We start from the raw sequence: 19221 nt of genomic DNA, 5'->3' as shown, positions 1-19221 counted from the left end.
AATCAGACGCTTTTAAAATGCATCAAAGCACGAAGGTTGAAAGCAGATTACTGGGATTTTGTTTGAACGGAAGGATTAACAACAAAACGTAGTTAGGATGATCAAGATGATAACATGAGATTTAGGTAGGTTGCGAATGACACTCGACTTTTATTTTCTTTTTGACAGTTACAAACTGTAACGCAGTTCATTGGAAAGCGCTTTCGAAAACGGTGCAAAAAGTGTTCGTTAAAATGTTACAGCTGCTTAGAAACATTTACACCTGTTACTTGAACGAGCGCTCATTTTGTAGCAGCTTCGACGGTTATTGCTTTATCATTGCCTCTTTGGTGTTTTTCTGCCCTAGGTAATTATTTCAGTTTTTTCCCCTATGCATTATTAAATGACTAAAGATGGCGCGAACTCAGTGGCCCTTTAACTATAAGTGATCCAAAATGAAGTTTAAGTTAACAAAGTGGGAAAGTGTATTAAAGTGAAGAACATTTAGTGGAAACTATAATTCTGATTCTTATGATGGTGTGCTGCTTTTGTGGTCGTCTTCAAGAGCCACCTGCGCCGGTAGTTTTCAGCGGAACGGTTGCTAGGTTACAGCAGTGTATCCTGATGACTTGAAGCTGTCGTGTTTCTGATTAGCCGATAAGAATCGTAAACCTTTTTCGCCGTTTCCACGAAGATTTACCGAACAAAGCAGTTGCTCCCCTGACTGTAATGAGGAGCTTGCAGTGCGGGCTGTTTTCACAATCCGTGTCCGTCTTCACTGTGAAAACGGCAGTTGTCTTGAATCTACACTCATTTCAATCAAAGGTTATCATCAAAGGTGTGAAAACGGCTACTTACCTGAGACAATCCGTGTCAGTCTTCACTGTGAAAACGGCAGTTGTCTTGAATCTACACTCATTTCAGTCAAAGGTTATTAGTTACAAGAGTAATTTTGGAATTCAAGATAAACCCCTTTTTGTAGGAATCGGTTCAACCCATAAAGAGCAATAGTCTGAGCCATTTCTTGTGGTGAAAAGCACGTTAGCTAATTGAACAAGCCTTAAAATTACCGAATTTAAATAAGCTAGGTAGCTGGAAGTCTTTTAGCACACAATGGTAGAGCGAACAGCTCCATGACTCACAAGAACGGCGGAGAATTGGAATTCCTGTCGTTTTCTTTACTACACTTACGCAGCAAATCACAAGTTATACAGACTTCGGAAATGGCATGTTCTATGTCTCTTCTTTTCTAGATAATGGATGGATTTCTAGAAGATTATAACGTCTCAAGCAAAGCTCCAATGGACCTGGTGTTGTTTAGATTCGCCATTGAACACGTGTCGAGGATCTGTCGAGTCCTCCGCCAACCTAATGGACATGCGCTGTTAGTAGGTACGTACAAATCAGTCTGATGTATTCGGTAGCTTTCTTCCGAAATTAATAACTTCTCCGAGTAGTTTCCGTTCTCTCTTGGCTCGCCCTTCGACCTTCTGGCGTCCACCCCAGTCGGAGTAATTTAACGCTAAATTAAGGGCCGTGCCCGACACATTTGCTAAAATCTTGGCATTTCTGCAGAACTTTTCTCACAATTTAGGCACCCTTGAAGTAACGTTTTCTTTACGCCAGAATTATCATTTTCTTAGAACGTTTGTCGACCGCATCAACTATCGTTAGCCAACTTACGTGTTCACAGTAAAAATTCTATCACACAAAGTGAGATTGTCGTAGGTCTGGAAAAAAAAATCAGGGAAATGAATTTGCAAGGTCAGAGAAAAGCCAAGGATATATTATCTGGTTAGTGAAATCCAAAGGTTTTTGGACCTGGGAAATTGTATTTTTAAGTTTGCAATAGGTATGATGACGGTGTTGTTAATGACCACCATCTTGTCATTGTTAATGAGACTTGTCTTTTGAAGAAGACAAGTTCAAGCAAAGTTGAACATTGATTGCTTTGTTCAAGGGTAGTAACTATGTAAAGGTGTCTTTGTATTCCAGTAATCCTTCGTTAATATTATTCTGTTTAGATTTAATAATCTTTTTATCGTGTTTTTAGGTATTGGTGGGTCAGGTCGAGCAAGTGCTACGAAGCTGGCGGCTTTCATGTCAGATTATGAACTCTTCCAAATTGAAATCACCAAGACGTACACATTCACAGACTGGAGGGAAGATGTGAAGAAGATGCTACGGAAAGCGGGCTTTGATGGAGTGTCTACAGTGTTCCTGTTTGGTGATCACCAGCTTAAAGTAAGCATTAGGGTAAAGTCTGTGTTCGAGCCTAGTGGCGGATCTGACCGGCGCGTATCCCCGGCTTCCGTAGCATGAATGGACTACAGGATATTTCTACTTTTCCCGGGATGTTAGTCCTGTTTGGTGATCACCAGCTTAAAGAGAACATTAGGGTGAAGTCTGTGTTCGAGCCTAGTGGCTGATCTGACCGGCGGGTATCCCCGGCTTCCGTAGTATTAATCGGCTACGGGATATTTCTACTTCCCCCCGGAATGTTAGTCCTGTTTGGTGATCATCAGCTTAAAGAAAGCATTATGGTAGAGTTTGTTTTCGAGCCTAGTGCCCGATCTGACTAGCGGGTGTCCCCGGCTTCCGTAGCATTAATCGACTACAGGATATTTCTACTTCCCCCCGGGATGTTAATCCTGTTTGGTGATCATCAGATTAAAGTAAGCATTAGAGTAAAATCTGTGTTCAAGCCTAACTACCGATCTTACCGGCGCGTATCCCCGGTTTCCGTAGCACGAATCGACCAGCAGTATTTCTATTCCCCCATCCCCCGGGATGTTAGTCCTGTTTGGTGATCATCAGCTGGAGTGAGCATTAAGGTTAAAGTCTGTGTTCGCGCCCATTCGCGCGTGGTGTCTCCTGGCCCAAAATGTGGTTACTCTATGTTCGTTGATACAACATAGAGTTTATGTGGAATTTGTCAAGTATGTGTTAGCTCTTTTTTACTCGCTGGCTAGGATGAAGCGTTCCTAGAAGACATCAACATGATTCTAAACACGGGCGATGTACCAAACATTTACGAGTCAGACGAAAAAGCTGAAATCACAGAGCAGGTAAAGAAATGTGATACTACTGTAATCTTTCAGTGGGATCTTGAGCATAAACACCTGGCTTACTTTAGAACGGGAGAAAACGATTATAAACCAGGGGATAAGAATTACATTCTAAGCTTCAGTACTTGGTACTTAACTTTGCTTGTTGAGGCTTTTATGAGTTGACATTGAAACGTCACTAAGCGTGAAATACTTAGTAAGCTATCAACTAGAAACAGCCAATTCTGAAATATGAAGTTTCGAGCGCCAGTCCAACTTAGTTTAATGATAATGATGTCTTTATTTTCTGTTTAGAGGAAATAAAGTGCCAACTCTTCGAAACATTAACTTTCCAAATTTGCTTTGGAGATTAATTTACCTTTTACTAACCTCAAGTTTATCATCTACTAGTGATGCTTTTAGACCATTGCTTTGAAGTTTGTGACTCGTGTAAGGTGTTGTTTTATTCTCTTCATTAACCAGATGCAAAATATCGTTCAAGAGAGAAACCTGAAAGTGGATTCGAGTCCATTGGCAATGTACAACTTCTTCATTGAGCGTGTTCGTCGTAACCTGCACGTGGTGTTATGTATGAGTCCTATTGGAGACGCCTTCAGGAACAGACTTAGGATGTTTCCATCGCTCATCAACTGCTGTACTATCGATTGGTTCCAGGTTAAAATTCTTAGATTTGTTAAAGGGATGGTTTCATGGCTTGGCGTCTGAGGCTATGTCCACACTGCCTTGGAGAAATTTGAAAACGCAACTTTATTTCTACGGTTAGGTCTACCGTCCGCTCTAATCCGTCACGAAAACGGAGCTTTTCGAAAACGCTCTTGAAACTGGGCGAATCTGAAAACGGCAGCTTTTCGTTTTAGTGTGGACAGAAAACGTTTTGAAGACGGAGCTTTTCGAAAACGATGACGTCACGATAATCACGTGATTTCCCAGCCCGAGTTTTCCTCAAACACAAATCCAAAATGATCGGTGATTGTTGCGTTTTCAAATTTATCCGGCGTAGTGTGGACCGGGCCTGATGTGCAAGCTATAACTTTAGCCCATTCAATTCCATTGTTTATGAAACAGGTGACAGCGAACTGATGACTTTTGCGAGAAATTTTTGTTGAAAATTTCAAGGACAATCGCGCAAACGCGGCGACAGAAGTGATGTTTTTCATTCGAATTGTGTTTGTATTTTCCGATTTCCATGCACAGTCTAGTTCTAGTGGACAGAAAAAAATACTTTGGTTCGAATAGTGATATTTGGACTTTAGTCATTCCACTTAATCAAATCATAGTTTGTGATTGTGGTCTGGAACACTTGTCGTTCAGTTGGAAGCGTCAAGAACCGAAATGCGCCGCTTCGTGAAACTACCCATTTGCAAAATGTACATGGATACTCGTGATCACTAGACAAGAGTATAACAGTCTCTGTCTGTGTAGCACAGAAGTAGGGCATCTTTCCAGCCCAAAAGTCACTGACAGCTGTTTTGGAAGTTTGTTCTCCTTAAATGTTGTTGCTTCCTTGCTTGAAATGCCCAGGAATTGGTTATTTGCCTATCAAAATGTTTTTCGTTCTATAATAAATATTGATACAAGGATTGTCATTCCGCTACCAAAAGATAAATCATTTCCTACGAGGCAAATGGGTCATCATTCAAAAAGAACTTAAGTCTCTGTCGGGCCAAGTTTCACATCTTACTGTAGCTTATCCAGGTTTCTACAGCATTAAGCGACTAGCAATATTTCTGCCCCACAGAACGCATTCACGAGTCGTGTTCACGACATTATAAACCATATTCTTTTCTCGCACCTTATTTTGTATCGTCATGTAACTTCGTTCTCTTTCGCTTTCCAGGCCTGGCCAGAAGACGCCTTGGAGATGGTCGCTAATAAGTTCCTAGACGACGTTGAAATGTCTCGTGAAGTAAGAGGAGAATGTGTGTCATTGTGTAAACACTTTCATCAGGGTGTGCGAGGAATATCAGAGAGGTAAACACTAATTATGTTCTAATACACCTTCTCGAAACACAGAAGCTTTAATTAGTTCCCTAGGTTATTTCGTTCACTGATGTGTAGTTGTGCAAGCTGTTTTAATTCATCGCTCTTTCAACGTATCACGAATTGATCAGTCTCATAGCTTAGACCTTGGAGAAGATGACATGGAGAGCTCAAGCACAAACGTTTTCGATCAATTCGAAGTTTATGTTCTTGCTTTTAGATTGTTTTCCTTCTTCGCAAAATGAGATGAACACGGCGCTAATTTTAGCATTTACAATTTGACGATTTAACGAAAAGTCGATAATACATACCAAAGAGGAGAAACTTCGATTCTCGATTCACGTTCGTCTCTCAAAAACGTCCATGCTTAAGCTCTGTAGAATTTTCCTTCAGTGGACTTAAAACGGCCAAAAGAAAAAGTTAAAATCTAATGTGGGTTTTCCGTGCGTCCAGCGCTTAGAAAATTTTATAAGAGCAAGAAAAACAAGAAGAATATTCAACGCTGCTGGTATAAACCCCGTTTACTAACCTTAATGGTATATCCCGTTAAATTTTCTTGTAATATCGAAGGACCACAAATTGTGTTAATAATAATAATAATAATAATAATAATAATAATAATAATAATAATAAACTTTATTACCGTGTTACCGTCCTTACTCAAATCTGAAGTATTTATGTCATTTACTTGTCTGTTTAGTAACTGAAACTGACTTTCTTTCAGATATTTCGCTGTTCTTCGTCGGCGTAATTACGTCACTCCCACGTCATATCTGGAGCTCATAAAAACGTTCAAGTCTCTTCTTGGGAAAAAGCGATTTCAGATATTGACTCTTAAAACAAGATATCTGAAAGGTCTGGAGAAACTAGACTTCGCTTCGTCACAGGTACATAATATGCCACGTTAATACACAACGCGAAAATTTCGGTTTTTGGTCTTTTCATCTCTGTTACTTGTCAAACACGTAAGACCGTGTTTGACCACATTTTCAAACACCGAGAAGCGAGTTAAGAATACGACGAACAGCGGTGTATTTTTGACGAACTTTGAGCTGCTTGGAAATGTGATCAAACGTTGTCTTGGATGTTTGATAGATCTTCTCAATCGAAACTAAAACTAAGGAGAAAATGGAGAATTAAAATCGTAAAAATGTATGCTAATTAATCCAAACACCGTCACGGTCATGATTTCCTTTGGTTAAACTTGATAAGAAGATTGGTTCCAGCCTTCTGAGAGTTATCATTCTTTTGATTCACCTTGAACTGACAATTGGGTTTAACGAGAAATGAAAATTCTAATGAATGGTTGTTGTTAATTGACAGGTGTCGATCATGCAGCAAGAGTTAAAGGAGCTGCAGCCGGAGTTGATAGAGACCAGTAAAGAGACAGAGCAGCTGATCGAAATAATAGCTGATGAGACACTGGAGGTGGAGGACAAGAAACGGGTAAACTTTACCACTCAAATCATTAGATTAAAAATATGCCGACAGTCATTACCAACTACTTATTAACCGAGAGTGAGGTCTTTACGGGAAAATCTCAAACCGAGACCTTTTTGTATTGACCGAGCGATACAATACCGAGGCCGAGGTTTGAGATTTTCCCGTAAAGACCGAACGTTCAAGGTTAATAAGTGGTTTATTTATTATATGGCCTTTTTGCTTTGGTGTTGAGGCCGGTAATCGGCCCGTGGGCATTACGGGAGAATAACGCCCCAGAATTAGCCAATCAGAGCGCGCGTTATATCGGTTACAAACACAAGCCACATAATAACAACTGGTTACTTGTCACCATCGCTTTAAACTTGCCCAAGGACCACAGTAGTGACATACAGCACTCGACTAGGACAAGGAATGTTTTCTAAAATCTGGAAGTAAAATGTGTTCCTGATATTCCCATGCAAACTGTTAATATATTCGTGCGTGCGTGCTTATGTTGTCTGTAGTAGAATTACTTTATACTGATCATATGTGTTTTGGTATCAGCAACACATCAGACGTCTTTTTATGAATGTTGATTTCCGAGTGAACTGAATGCATGTTATTTCAGGTGGTGCAAGCTGATGAAGCCGCAGCCAACACGGCAGCTCAAGAAGCACAAGCTATCAAGGTACCACTAGAATAACACTGCTTCACTGGAGAGCAAAAATAACTAGAGTTTGTAGAATAGTATTTAGAAGATAACAGGACACCTCTAAAACGTACAATATGGTGTAACTTGATAAGATGAGGCCTACGTTTGACTGGGATTCTATCATTTAGGCTGAGTTCGTAAATGTTTTTGTTCAGGTGATCAAAGTAACAACAGTGGTAGTCATTTACTATCAGTCCTTAAGCTGGACTAAATTCTAGTGTTAGGTAGGACTGATCACTCACAAATGCTTTAGATATCTCTAGCTGCATCAAAGAAACGAGCCCTTTTCCGGTGTCTTGACTTAATCATAAGACATTAAACAGGCAAACAAAGAACCAACATGCATTTCAGAGTAATTTCTCCTCCTTCGACATGTATGATTCCTTGTAAAATGCATAGTTTATTTCTGGTTCTCTCTGTGTTTATCTAGAATCATCAAATACAACAGTCATTTTCCAGTGCGCAGTTTATTTTGCGTTATTATGAGACACGACGGGCATTTTGCATAAATCTCCTCTCCTTAAACATTTGTATTATATCCTAAAATGCATGGCGTATTTTTGCTCGTCCTATACTGATCAGCTTCGCTTAACCTTGATCATTTTAGGATGAATGCGAAGATCAATTGGCCGTTGCCATGCCAGCATTAAATGCAGCGGTATCAGCGTTGGACACCCTTAAACAGCAGGACATTTCACTGGTCAAAGCTATGACCAGTCCCCCAGCTGGTGTGCGCATGGTTATGGAAGCTATTTGTATATTAAAAGTAAGTCACTCATGGAAGGTAACCTACCGGCTTTCACGTTATCCAGTTTTGTCTTTTCTAGGATTCCACGAGGAACCGAATGAATTGTCATGTCAGATGTTGTTCTCACTGGAAACTAGTTGCTTCAACACGGCGGTTGACGCGTTCGAATTTATTTATGTGAACTGACCCTGGCCCTTTAATTTAAACAAAATGTCCAGAAAGGGTTCGTAAGTTCCGGAAGGGGAGCCGAAAAAAATGAAGATTTAGGAACAAGCCAGCAAGAGAAAGATGTTTTTACTGTTTAAATGCACTTAAAATACTCTTTGATGTGATCTATCTTTTTTACAGAGATGAACACAAGATTTAGGGAGGTCATGCAGTGAGACAGGTTCAACGTGAGGAAGATAGTTGGATAGTCAGTGTGTAGTTGGATAGTCAGTGTGTTGTTTGGTCAGCTCACATACATTTCATTCAATTCCGGTTTAACAGTCACAAGCTCTGTAGTGGCATGCATAAAGCAAGCAATAGGGATGACCCAAGTGAAAACGAAATTCGACGCAAACAGAAGCACAAGCAAAATCATCCGAACCTTCCAAACTGTTTGGCGCGAGGTAATCTGGATCTTGTGTTTTCATTGGCCAAACATAACCACGTGTGGTAAATATCCTTGTGGTTGTGTTATGCCTGAGCGGTTTTTCGTTTTCACTTGTTGCAGCGCAAACGCAAGCATAAGCGCGAGCAGAAGAAAAAGGAAAAATCTTGATCCTTGTGCTTTTGCGTGTTCATGTGCTTATGCCGGCGTCAAGACCGTTTTCACAGACGGTGAAATTATTGTGCTTGCGCTTGTACTTTCCTCTCTAGTGAAAACCAGGGTTGAAGGTAGTGAACAAACTGGTGATTCCTCAGACGTAGATTCAGACTGAGTTGTTTGCTCGAACCTGCTGCTCGGTCACATAGCGTGGGGTTCTTGAGAAAGACGCTATTTTCGAGGTGCATCTGGCCAACCAGGTGACAGTACAAATGGGTAACTGTTTGAGCAGCTTGGCTGGACCAATATTTTGATGGACAAATATTCTGATGCGTATCTTTTAAAAGACTAGCCTCCAATACTGTGCATGTAGGAAAAATACTGCTGATAGAGATCGGAGTTTCGCCTTGGGTCGTGGTCATAACGAAGTAGTTTGGTTGGTGTTTGCTGTTTTGTTTGGTTTCTCATCGGATTTCTTGGTCCCTGCTCGTGTTTGTCTGTAGGGTGTGAAGCCAGAGAAGAAGATGGTTGACGGCAAACCTGTAGATGACTATTGGGCGTCTTCGAAAAAGGTGCAATAGTTCATGTAATATATTGAACGCGAAAGACCGTGCTTCACCACATTTCCAAACACCGAGAAGAGAGAGAAATGTAACGCGTAGAGAAATACGACGCGCAGCGGAGTATTTTTGACGAACTTTGACGTATTTGAAAATGTGTTCAAACATTGTCTTGAGTGTTTGATATATCTCCTCAATCGAAACTAAAACTAAGGAGAAATAAAATCGTAAAAGCCTATGCCTAGGAAGATCAGATATCCAGACACCATCACGGTCATGATTTCCTTGGTTAAACTTGGTGAATTATTAGCGAGTTTGAGGATTTTGCTTCTCTTATGCCATAATCCTTTCAGTCTGCTTTGTTAAAGTATCGAGGCCATCATCCAGTATACCATGAAATGAAAAAACTCTCCAAGGAATGGGGACAGAAGGGCTTTGCGAGGGAGAAGGAGATTCATTCTCAAGCGTTTCTCGTTTTGTGTTGGATCAAGTGCATTCAATTAACATCTTTGATTGATTCTTCTAGCTTCTTGGTGACTTGAAATTCCTGGAAAGCCTCAAGTTATTTGACAAAGAAAACATTCCTGTAGCAATAATTCGTAAGATCCGTGAAAAGTACGTCACGAATCCTGACTTTCACCCGTCACTCATCAAAAACGTGTCCTCCGCCTGCGAGGGACTGTGCTCCTGGGTACGAGCTATCGAGGTTTACGACAGAGTTGCCAAGGTAACACGGATAACCTTTATACATTATTAACTGGTTGTTTATAAGATAATTCGTTAAACGCCTGTCCAGGTTTCACAAATTACTATTCGAGTGTTAGCCTTCTTTCAGGAACAACATTTGTTTTGTGTGTACAGCTTGTCGCTCCAAAGCGCAAACGCCTGGCAGAGGCGGAGTCTCTTCTGGCTCAGCAGATGTCACATTTAAACGAGAAACGAGGAGAACTTAAAGAAGTGATGGACAAACTGCAGAACTTGAACGACGACTACAGGTCCAAAGTCAACAAGAAGAGGGTGAGAGTGATAAAACCTTATTTCTTGTTTAAGTATCGATACAGGATGAAAAGAGTGGAGAAATTAAGATACAGGAATACATTAACTTTAATATAGTACCAGAAAGTTAAGGCTTGTTTGCACTGACAGGTCAAGACAAAAATTCCTTACTACTGTTCACTGCGTACTCTCTAGGCTAGCCTACAAGTCGTGCTGCGAAAGTGAAATAAAAATGACAGCGAGGAACGCGAGTAGCGCAAGCTCGACTTCTTTCGCGGTCGCACTTTTGCCTGTTAACCTGTCTTTTTTGATTGACATATAATTTGAAATTCATGCCTCCGATTCTACGGCATGCGCACAGGAAGAAAATTCATCCTGTGAATTTGGCGCTTTGCAGGTAATAAAAATCATTCCCCGGGACTACCCACAACTGCGAAGGACTTCGAGAAAGTACAAGCAAACAAATAGACAAATGAAACGTTTCATCATCATCTTTAATTTTCCATTAAATTATTTATTAATTACAACAACTTAAACAGGGTGGGGAGACCTCCAAAAAACCCACCAGGCTTATTGTCAATGTGGTTTCAATTATTAATTCCGGCTGTTTTGTCTTCTCAGGAACTAGAACGCAATATCGCCTTGTGTTCCCAGAAGCTCTTGCGTGCAGAGAAGCTGATCAGTGGACTGGGAGGAGAAAGATCAAGATGGACTCAAGTCAGTACCAAGAGAACTTGAAACTGCTCAAACCGGAAACGAAGCTTTATTTAAGTTTCTTAGAATACTGTTTACCAGTCATGAGACTGAAATAAGAAAAAATAAGAAAGAGCTCTTGTAATGAATATTAGAGTTTCCTCGATAGTTTTTTCATCTCCTCCATTTTAATCGTGTGTAGACCGCGCGGAAAAACCTGTGTTAACATCCAGTTTGTCCGTTGTTAAAGGAGTTATAGCTTCGCTATTGCCATTTGTAGGTTGCACATGAGCTTGGCGAGACCTACAACAACATTGTTGGTGACGTGTTGTTGTCAGGAGGAATCGTGGCCTACCTTGGACCTTTTACTGTGGAGTTTAGACAGGTAACTTTATGTTCCATTCACATCAAGAACATACAGCGGTGGGCATGTATAGCTAATCCATCTGAAAAAGTCCTCTTGCACATCAATATTTCTAGGTACTCGCACTGCGTGCGCAGAAATTGTTTGAAACCCCTTACATTAAACTTGATGGGATCAAAAACATAACTCGGGATTTCCTTCACGTTTCCCTCGTTTTAAGTTACACTCGTCAATATTCGTTAGAACTCATAACAGCAACTTGTTTTGCTCTTCCAAAAATATCTTCGGGACACAGTAACTCTACGAATCTATATTTCTTAGGATGTATCGACCAAACTGAGTGCTTCTGTAGCATAAAACGCTGACTGCACTTGTACAGGGTCTAACAGCTAGGGCTTTCGCGAGAGAGTGCGTAAAATGAATTCAGTTGACCTGTATCGCTGTTATAAGCAATACAATGATACTGGGTGTTATTTTCAGGAATGCATTAAGGAGTGGTGGAGCTTGTGCCGAGAAAAAAATGTGCCAGTGTCCGATAACTTTTCACTCGCTGCGACCCTTGGTGATCCGTTATCAACCCGAGCATGGCATATTGCTGGACTGCCGGTCGACAAGTAAGAAACTTACAGAAAATAATGAAGTCTATAACTTACTAGAGACAAAAGAGAAAGTCAAAGCATGGTTTGTACAATGTTCGCCGTCTCTAGCGCGACCTGTCTGCGCTGGTATTCAAGTTTACCGCACCCAAGTTTACCATTCGCCAATCAGAAGCCGTGTCTACTGTCCTGATATCCTGCGATATCAAGTCTGATATGTCTACGATATCATGATCACTTGGGTGCGGTAAATACCTAAACGTACCTTCCTTGACACGCTTAGGCGCCATATCAGGTTTGTTTGGTCTCGCCATGGTTCGACCAAATTCGCCTCATACAAGTGCCTCCGAAGCGTGCCAGACAGGTACGATTAGAAATTGAAATTTTGGCAATCTTAATCGCTTATCTTTTTCCTTTCAGTTTCTCACTCGATAACGCCATTATCGTGACGAATTCTCATCGGTGGTCATTGATGATCGACCCACAAGGACAGGCGAACAAGTGGATCAAAAACATGGAGAAGCCAAATAAACTACAGGTCAGAACACGGAATTCGCACCGTGCTTTTCAGTCTTTTTAAGCGAAAAATATTTATTGCGTTCTACTGGCCCAAGTAACGTGGGTTAAAGAGTAATAGGCTTCATAACAAGTAAAAGTGTTTTATACCTATTTTTGTGATTGTTACAGGTGATCAAATTATCAGACCAGAACTACGTTCGAACTTTGGAGAATTCTATTCAGGTAAATGTTATATTCTAATTGTCTAACTATGTTCCATCTTTCATGCAAGAACTGTAGATCTTTATTTCTTTTTTAGCATTAAGTGTTAAGAACAATTACATTCATACGTGCCGAACTGTAGCCACAAGACAGAATTAATTGTTTTTCTTGACGTCTTCAAAAAGCTTGGTATCTTTGACGATTACATCATATGGTACAGTAATTTGCTCTTCGTAAGGTATAACTTTATACAGAAAATTTTCCTGTGGATGGATGCAGTAGCATAGTACCCACTGTGATTATTTTGACTCTCACTTTATATCATTAGACAAGTGATGACCTCTTTCACGTCTTTCTTATATTACTTTTCTTAATTGTAGTTTGGGACACCTGTCCTATTGGAGAATGTTGGAGAGGAACTGGATCCACTATTGGAGCCCATTTTATTAAAACAGACTTTCAAACAGGTTGGTTCAAGGTATTTTGCTGTTATTTGCTCCCCCATCGTAATTCATTTAAACAATTTGTCCTCTTCGAGTCCTGATTTGCAACGCAATACCTTTTCAATGTGATGCAAACCTGTAGAGTGCATTGCAGTTTTATTATAGCTGAAAGTAATTTAATGTAGTACTACTACTTGTGTTTCAGTTTAACTTGCAACAAGTACACGAGAAATAAACCAAAACAGCATACTACTGCAAAAACCAGAACCATTTTTTACTTTTTTTCAGGGTGGAGTTGAATATCTGCGGATGGGAGATCATGTCGTTGAATTTAGCAGAGTGAGTGTTTTATTTATTACATCTCGCTTTTGAAAATTACCATCTTTATACTTTTTCCTCTCTTTTGTATTAGTAATAAACTTGGGAAAACATCTGTCGTCCCAGCCGGCGTACATGTATGTGGTTCGTATAGACACTACACACGTACTTGTTAGTAACCACTTCTTGTTTTTCCTTGTGCAGGATTTCAGGTTTTACATCACCACAAAACTAAGAAACCCGCATTACCTTCCTGAAGTCTCCGTCAAGGTGAGCTATGAAATATGAATTCACCCAAATAGTTTCCTTTCAGTTTTAGTCCAAAGGATATGTACAGCACCCACAACAGTAGACAAGGAACATGTTTGTTACCTTTCTTTATCAACTCTGTCCGTTATTTGCTTGAAATACCAATTCTCCTTACTTATTGCTACTCATTTATTTTAACGTTGTTCCAAGAATTTGATACTTTATTACGACAGTATACCCTATTAGTTTTATGTTGGTCATCTCTGCTATGCTGTCCGCCTTAACAATGTATTGATAATAAATAACGAGAAATGGATATTAGATTGTCGAGGCTTGTCAAGGCTGTGGGATTTTGTGGAGAGTGCATTCTGTTCTCCCTGTTGTTACCCCAACTGACTACTATTGGCTTTATTACTACTTAGCCTTGGATTCAACGTTAGAGCGGTTTTCATTAAAGTGTCGAAAAATAGTTGGTTTTGCATCAACTGCGCAACACGATTGGCTTAAAAAAACTCGCGTCACTTTTTCATCCAATCAGAAGTAAAACTAAAACCTATCGTGACTCGCTCGCTCACGTTTTCCCGCGCTTTGCGTCAGCTACATGTAATTGCTTCGAGCTTTGATTGGTTCATTAGGCTGTCCGTGTCCTTTGTGATTGGCTAGAGTGACTTTGGTTTTGGTTTTAAGACACTCAATTGAAAACCGCTCTTTGCTCAGTTACCCTTGTTAAACATTGATATTGTGTGTATCTCAGGTGACCTTGTTGAACTTTATGATCACACCCCTTGGCCTGGAGGATCAGTTATTGGGAATTGTGGCTGCTAAAGAAAAACCTGAATTAGAGGAGAAAAAGAACGAGCTGATTATAGAAAGCGCCAAAAACAAGAAACAGTTGAAAGAGATTGAGGATAAGATTCTCGAAGTGTTGTCCACGAGTGAAGGCAACATTCTGGAAGACGAAACAGCGATTGAGGTACAGTAAAAACCCATGTGTAAGAACCTAGTGGTCTACGAACCTGCTGGCAGAAATGTACCATTTTTATCACCAAAAAAATATAATAACCCGTTTAGCCAAGCAAGATCAGGCAAAATCTTATATATGGGTTACAGTTAAATTATTATAAACATTTAGTTAACTTAGGAGCGTGACTGTGATTGCAAATGAATATTACAATAAAATACATAATACTGTTGTGAATAAATACTGTATATTCAAGGACCAAACCCAAGTTTTTTTTTTTCCTAGTAATCAACATCCGTATCTCCTTCATAGAACTTAGGAACCTAATTAAGAACCAATTTAGCCTAAATTGCCAATAACTGTCCCCAAAATACAAGAACCTATTTTGCCAGACTTCAGGAAATGTAGGTTCTTACAACAGGAGTTTTTACTGTAACGGACTTAATGTTTGCATTACTAGAGACAACTGACGATATTTGTTTAGTTACGTGTCCTTGTATCGCTAGGTGTTATCATCCAGTAAGAAGCTGTCAGAGGAGATCTCTGTTAAACAGGAAATCGCTACAAAGACTGAAGAAGAAATTGATAAAACTCGGGGAGGCTACAAACCGGTAAGTGAAGGACCTCAGTTCAACTTATGTAGTAAACTGAAAAATCACTATTCTTACAAAACTGCTGTGTCCACTCGACAAGAAAGACATTTGGAAAGTCAAGTTAGAAACAATTTCCAGGAAGCGACTCGTAATTACAATACGTCAAAGTTAAGGTAAAATATTTATTTTATGGGTTGTGACTTATCACAATGTTGCGTTGATCTGATATTACCTAAATATGATTAATTATCAGGTGGCTCAACACTCCAGTATCCTGTTCTTTACCATATCTGACCTAGCAAACATTGAGCCCATGTATCAGTACTCACTGACGTGGTTTATTAATCTTTATCTCCAGGTTAGTGCAGTATTCTAATGTTGTGTTTTGAGTTTCTGTATTTAAGGATGGAGACGAAAAAATGTCAAAATGCAATTCACTTTTCTTAATCATGAGATAAATGTATAGTTTTCCGATTGCTCCTATGATAATGCTTTTCGTGTTTTACTGACTCCAGTCAAGTGTCCATTTAATAATTTGACTACGAGCCCGGTTTTTTTTTTTATTAGCGAATACTCAACGAGGTGTAATCAATTTGACTGCCGCTCATGGAAAACGAGGGAAATAGTGTAACTCTGTTTATTGCAGTCCAAATCCTGCAATTTAACGTTTTTCAAGAGCAACGGTGCGCGATTGTGCGATTGTGTCCTATCAGTGAATAGAAAACAATGAAAAACCAATGAGATTCATGGATTTCAAATAGAACAACACACTGAGTGTCTACTAACATGTGTCCTTGGATAAGGTACTAACATAATCGGAGCAGTACCTGTGTCTAATAGAAACTGCAAGGGCAAATGCTTAAGGAATGGCCAGCGAGGAAACGGGCCTTTTTCGAGGGTGAAGTTTGGTTTAGTTTGGGAATACTGACTATGGTTGGCTGGTAAACTTGCTAGAGGATACAGCATCGCATCATGGCCTTTTTTGATTGGTAAGAGTATATTCTTTCTTTGTAGTCCATCGTGAACAGTGAAGCGTCTTCGGACCTTACAAGGAGGATTTTGAACCTAAATGACCATTTTACATACAGGTGAGAATAATTTATAGGCCATATTCGATACATTAAAATTCCAATTGGGCTCCAAGGCGTTCTGTCAAATTTCGATTTGTGGTCTTGTTTTCTTTGTACCCAATCTCTTATGGGAATGACCATACAAAGTTGTCTTAGAAAATTTGCAGCTCGGGGCAGAAAGCCTCGGAATCACGTTCGAATTTTGATATACCGAACAAGGGCAATTACATGATTACAGTATTTACCCAGTCTGGAAACGTTTTTTACCTTTTACAACGTCAGTTTTTCATCGTTGTGAATAATTATGCTTGTGTTTGTCGTTTGTTTTGCAGTATCTACCGGAACGTTTGTCGATCACTGTTCGAGAAGGACAAGCTCTTGTTTTCGTTCTTGCTGTGTATTGGTATTCTAAAAGGAAGGTATGAATCTATGAACACCACAAACGTTTCTTGCTACCCCGTCTTCAAACAATTTTAATAGGGCTCGGTCACCGTACGGTATTTTCGTAGCCCGTGGGTATATGTTTACATATAGATGATAAAACTATGGTTCTAAAACCCAAAAAGGCGAATATAACTTGTTCCTATTCTTACACAATGGATTATAGGAACGACAGTAGGACATCATTATTGTCCAACTGCAGCGAGTAGCGTCAAAATAACAGTACAAATATACAGCGATATTGTACAGTTATTTGTACAGTAGAAAACCTGTTTGCCGGACAGGTCGGCGTGCGCACGCAAAAGTGTCACACTCTCCCTCTTTCATTGATAAATCTATTGACTACAGCAGTTGGATTATATATCTCTTGTTAGATGTTTGATGTGTAGTATCGCTGTATGTTTTTACTCGTTGTTTGTAGTTTGACTCGCCCTACAGGCTCGTCAAAATACGGCACAGCTCGTAAAAATATACAGCGATACTACACATCAAAACATCTAATAAGATATATGTATGCAAATGTAATTTTCTCTGTTTTGCTATTTTTTTCAGTGCAGTTCGCAGAAACCTAACCTAATCTTTCGTTTAATAGAATAAATACGTTATCAATACGAAAGATTTACTTTACTTTTCCGCGAACTGCACAGAAAATAATCAAACGTGAGGGCTGACATTTTTTAATGGAATTAGCCGGAAGAAAAGATGCTCAAAATGGCGGTCTTTAAAATTCGAAAAATGATCTTGACTTTAGGCTGTTTTCTTTGATTTTTGTAGGAAAATACTATTTTTCTTGCTGTTTCTTCAGACCTTAGTGATTTCTATAATTTTCAGCGGTAAATATCGTGGATGGCACATACTGCTTCACTTATAAAACACATATTTCGTTTTAACGATCACTGTTCAGTTGTACTCGTTACTTATAGTTCCTTTGTTTCTCTGTTTTCTCAGTGGTAAAATCGATGAACAGGAATGGCGATTTTTGCTGACGGGTGGAGTGGCACTTGAGAACAAATTCCCAAACCCTGCCTCGGGTTGGTTGACTGATAAGTCCTGGGCCGAGATGGTGCGATGTTCAGCGTTACCAGCCTTCAAAGGAATCTTACAACATTTTACTGAACACGTGAGTTTTGGAAGATTTGTACTGCTTTGATCCAGGTATCTTGCATGTCCCAATGTGACAACACAGACAGATATGGTAATCCATAAACGGTTAAACCGCAGAAAGCTCAATTTTCTTTTATCTTTTTTACCCGCTTTTAAATTAACAAAAACACTTTTTATCAGCTTTTTTGAAAGGAGCAAACAGCGTGTTATGTTCACACAAGAAATTCAACGTGATTCAGTTGCGTTGTAATATCTAACAAGGGCCAGGTAATAAAATCGTATGAAGCAATTATTGTGGTTTTATAAGCTCTAGCTGCCCTCACCTAAGAGCCTGTCAATTCGGAAAGTGAATTACTCCTTCTCCATTTTCAGAACCGTAGTGAGGAGCCTGTTTCTTGATGTTCCGTCGTGTTTATAAACTGTGTTATCAATGATATGCGTTTTCTGTGAAAAAGAAATCGTTTATTAGGTTGACTTAGTCTTGACCCTTTCTACTGATTCTTTAGCTGTCTGAGTGGAAAGCATTTTACGACACTGCCAGTCCACAAACAGAGCAGTTGCCTGATCCATGGGAAGATGAACTCAACAAACTTCAGCATTTGATCATTTTGAGATGTTTGAGGCCGGATAAGGTAAGGAATAGACCTTTGTCACCCACTTTTGATCGCCAGGGTCATCGCCAGGAATTGCTGGAGTGGTTTGTTTTAGGTCGTGTAACTCTGCATGATTTTACGTCTTTATTGGTATATTCTTGTCTATATTTTCAATCTATATTGTTCTGAATTATCCCTACCAATGAAAACTTCGCGTTCGCATTCTTACGTGCTGCCCACGTTTGCATTTGCACTGCTTGCTCATCCAAGTCACGCAAGCTGTCATTCTCTTTCTGTACAGGTAACGCTCGGTGTGCGTGACTTCATCACTTTCTACATGAATCCCACGTACATTGAACCTCCCACGTTTGACCTGTCCAAGTGTTATGAGGACTCCGATTGCTGTGTGCCGTTGATATTTGTCTTATCACCTGGAGCAGATCCTATGGCTAGCTTAGTCAAGTTTGCAGAGGACATCGGTGAGATTATTTAAACTTAACATTCCTACTTCCGGTAGTTTGTCCTTCTACCGTCCTAACTGACATTAATGACTTGTTTTCAATCTTGGACCTAAAACTACAGGAGCACCCATTGCACTTGAAGATTTTTTATATACTTTGGTATGAGTATCGATTAATAAATGCCTCACTTAGAAATGGTTGAGATGACTTTGCCATGTTGGAAAAAGGCTTTAAAAACCTGGCTAGTATTTAGCCATCTTTTGATGGATGAATCTAGAATTGGTTCTTCTATGAATCCATTCTCGTTTTCTCCTTTCTCTCTTTCCAGCAACCGTGTTGTCTCCCCTTAGCTTTATTTCACTTTTCACAAAACTGTGTATTCGGTATTTTTCTTAATATAAT

The 19221-nt window shown here is 39.7% G+C and overlaps 1 protein-coding gene across 1 annotated transcript in view; it reads left to right on the top strand.

Annotated features, from left to right (window-relative positions):
* The window catches only part of LOC110066611 (dynein axonemal heavy chain 3-like), a 92387-nt gene that overhangs the window by 58265 nt on the left and 14901 nt on the right, over nucleotides 1–19221 (top strand). Inside the window, exons 50-77 of the mRNA XM_089273777.1 lie at nucleotides 1233–1371; nucleotides 2033–2223; nucleotides 2952–3047; nucleotides 3510–3701; nucleotides 4885–5018; nucleotides 5752–5914; nucleotides 6351–6473; nucleotides 7078–7137; nucleotides 7769–7927; nucleotides 9161–9229; nucleotides 9744–9944; nucleotides 10079–10234; nucleotides 10835–10930; nucleotides 11187–11291; nucleotides 11751–11884; nucleotides 12287–12404; nucleotides 12554–12607; nucleotides 12967–13053; nucleotides 13318–13368; nucleotides 13552–13617; nucleotides 14351–14569; nucleotides 15064–15168; nucleotides 15404–15508; nucleotides 16165–16238; nucleotides 16553–16639; nucleotides 17610–17781; nucleotides 18272–18397; nucleotides 18660–18837. Of these exons, the coding sequence (XP_089129903.1) occupies nucleotides 1233–1371; nucleotides 2033–2223; nucleotides 2952–3047; nucleotides 3510–3701; nucleotides 4885–5018; nucleotides 5752–5914; nucleotides 6351–6473; nucleotides 7078–7137; nucleotides 7769–7927; nucleotides 9161–9229; nucleotides 9744–9944; nucleotides 10079–10234; nucleotides 10835–10930; nucleotides 11187–11291; nucleotides 11751–11884; nucleotides 12287–12404; nucleotides 12554–12607; nucleotides 12967–13053; nucleotides 13318–13368; nucleotides 13552–13617; nucleotides 14351–14569; nucleotides 15064–15168; nucleotides 15404–15508; nucleotides 16165–16238; nucleotides 16553–16639; nucleotides 17610–17781; nucleotides 18272–18397; nucleotides 18660–18837 (3460 nt within the window). The remainder of the gene's footprint in view (nucleotides 1–1232; nucleotides 1372–2032; nucleotides 2224–2951; nucleotides 3048–3509; nucleotides 3702–4884; nucleotides 5019–5751; nucleotides 5915–6350; nucleotides 6474–7077; nucleotides 7138–7768; nucleotides 7928–9160; nucleotides 9230–9743; nucleotides 9945–10078; nucleotides 10235–10834; nucleotides 10931–11186; nucleotides 11292–11750; nucleotides 11885–12286; nucleotides 12405–12553; nucleotides 12608–12966; nucleotides 13054–13317; nucleotides 13369–13551; nucleotides 13618–14350; nucleotides 14570–15063; nucleotides 15169–15403; nucleotides 15509–16164; nucleotides 16239–16552; nucleotides 16640–17609; nucleotides 17782–18271; nucleotides 18398–18659; nucleotides 18838–19221) is intronic.

This window comes from Orbicella faveolata, unplaced genomic scaffold (genome assembly GCF_042242905.1).
Source record: "Orbicella faveolata isolate gen_17 unplaced genomic scaffold, um_ofav_v1 contig_35, whole genome shotgun sequence".
Lineage (NCBI taxonomy): Eukaryota > Metazoa > Cnidaria > Anthozoa > Scleractinia > Merulinidae > Orbicella > Orbicella faveolata.
This window is presented reverse-complemented; position numbering and strand designations above follow the sequence as displayed.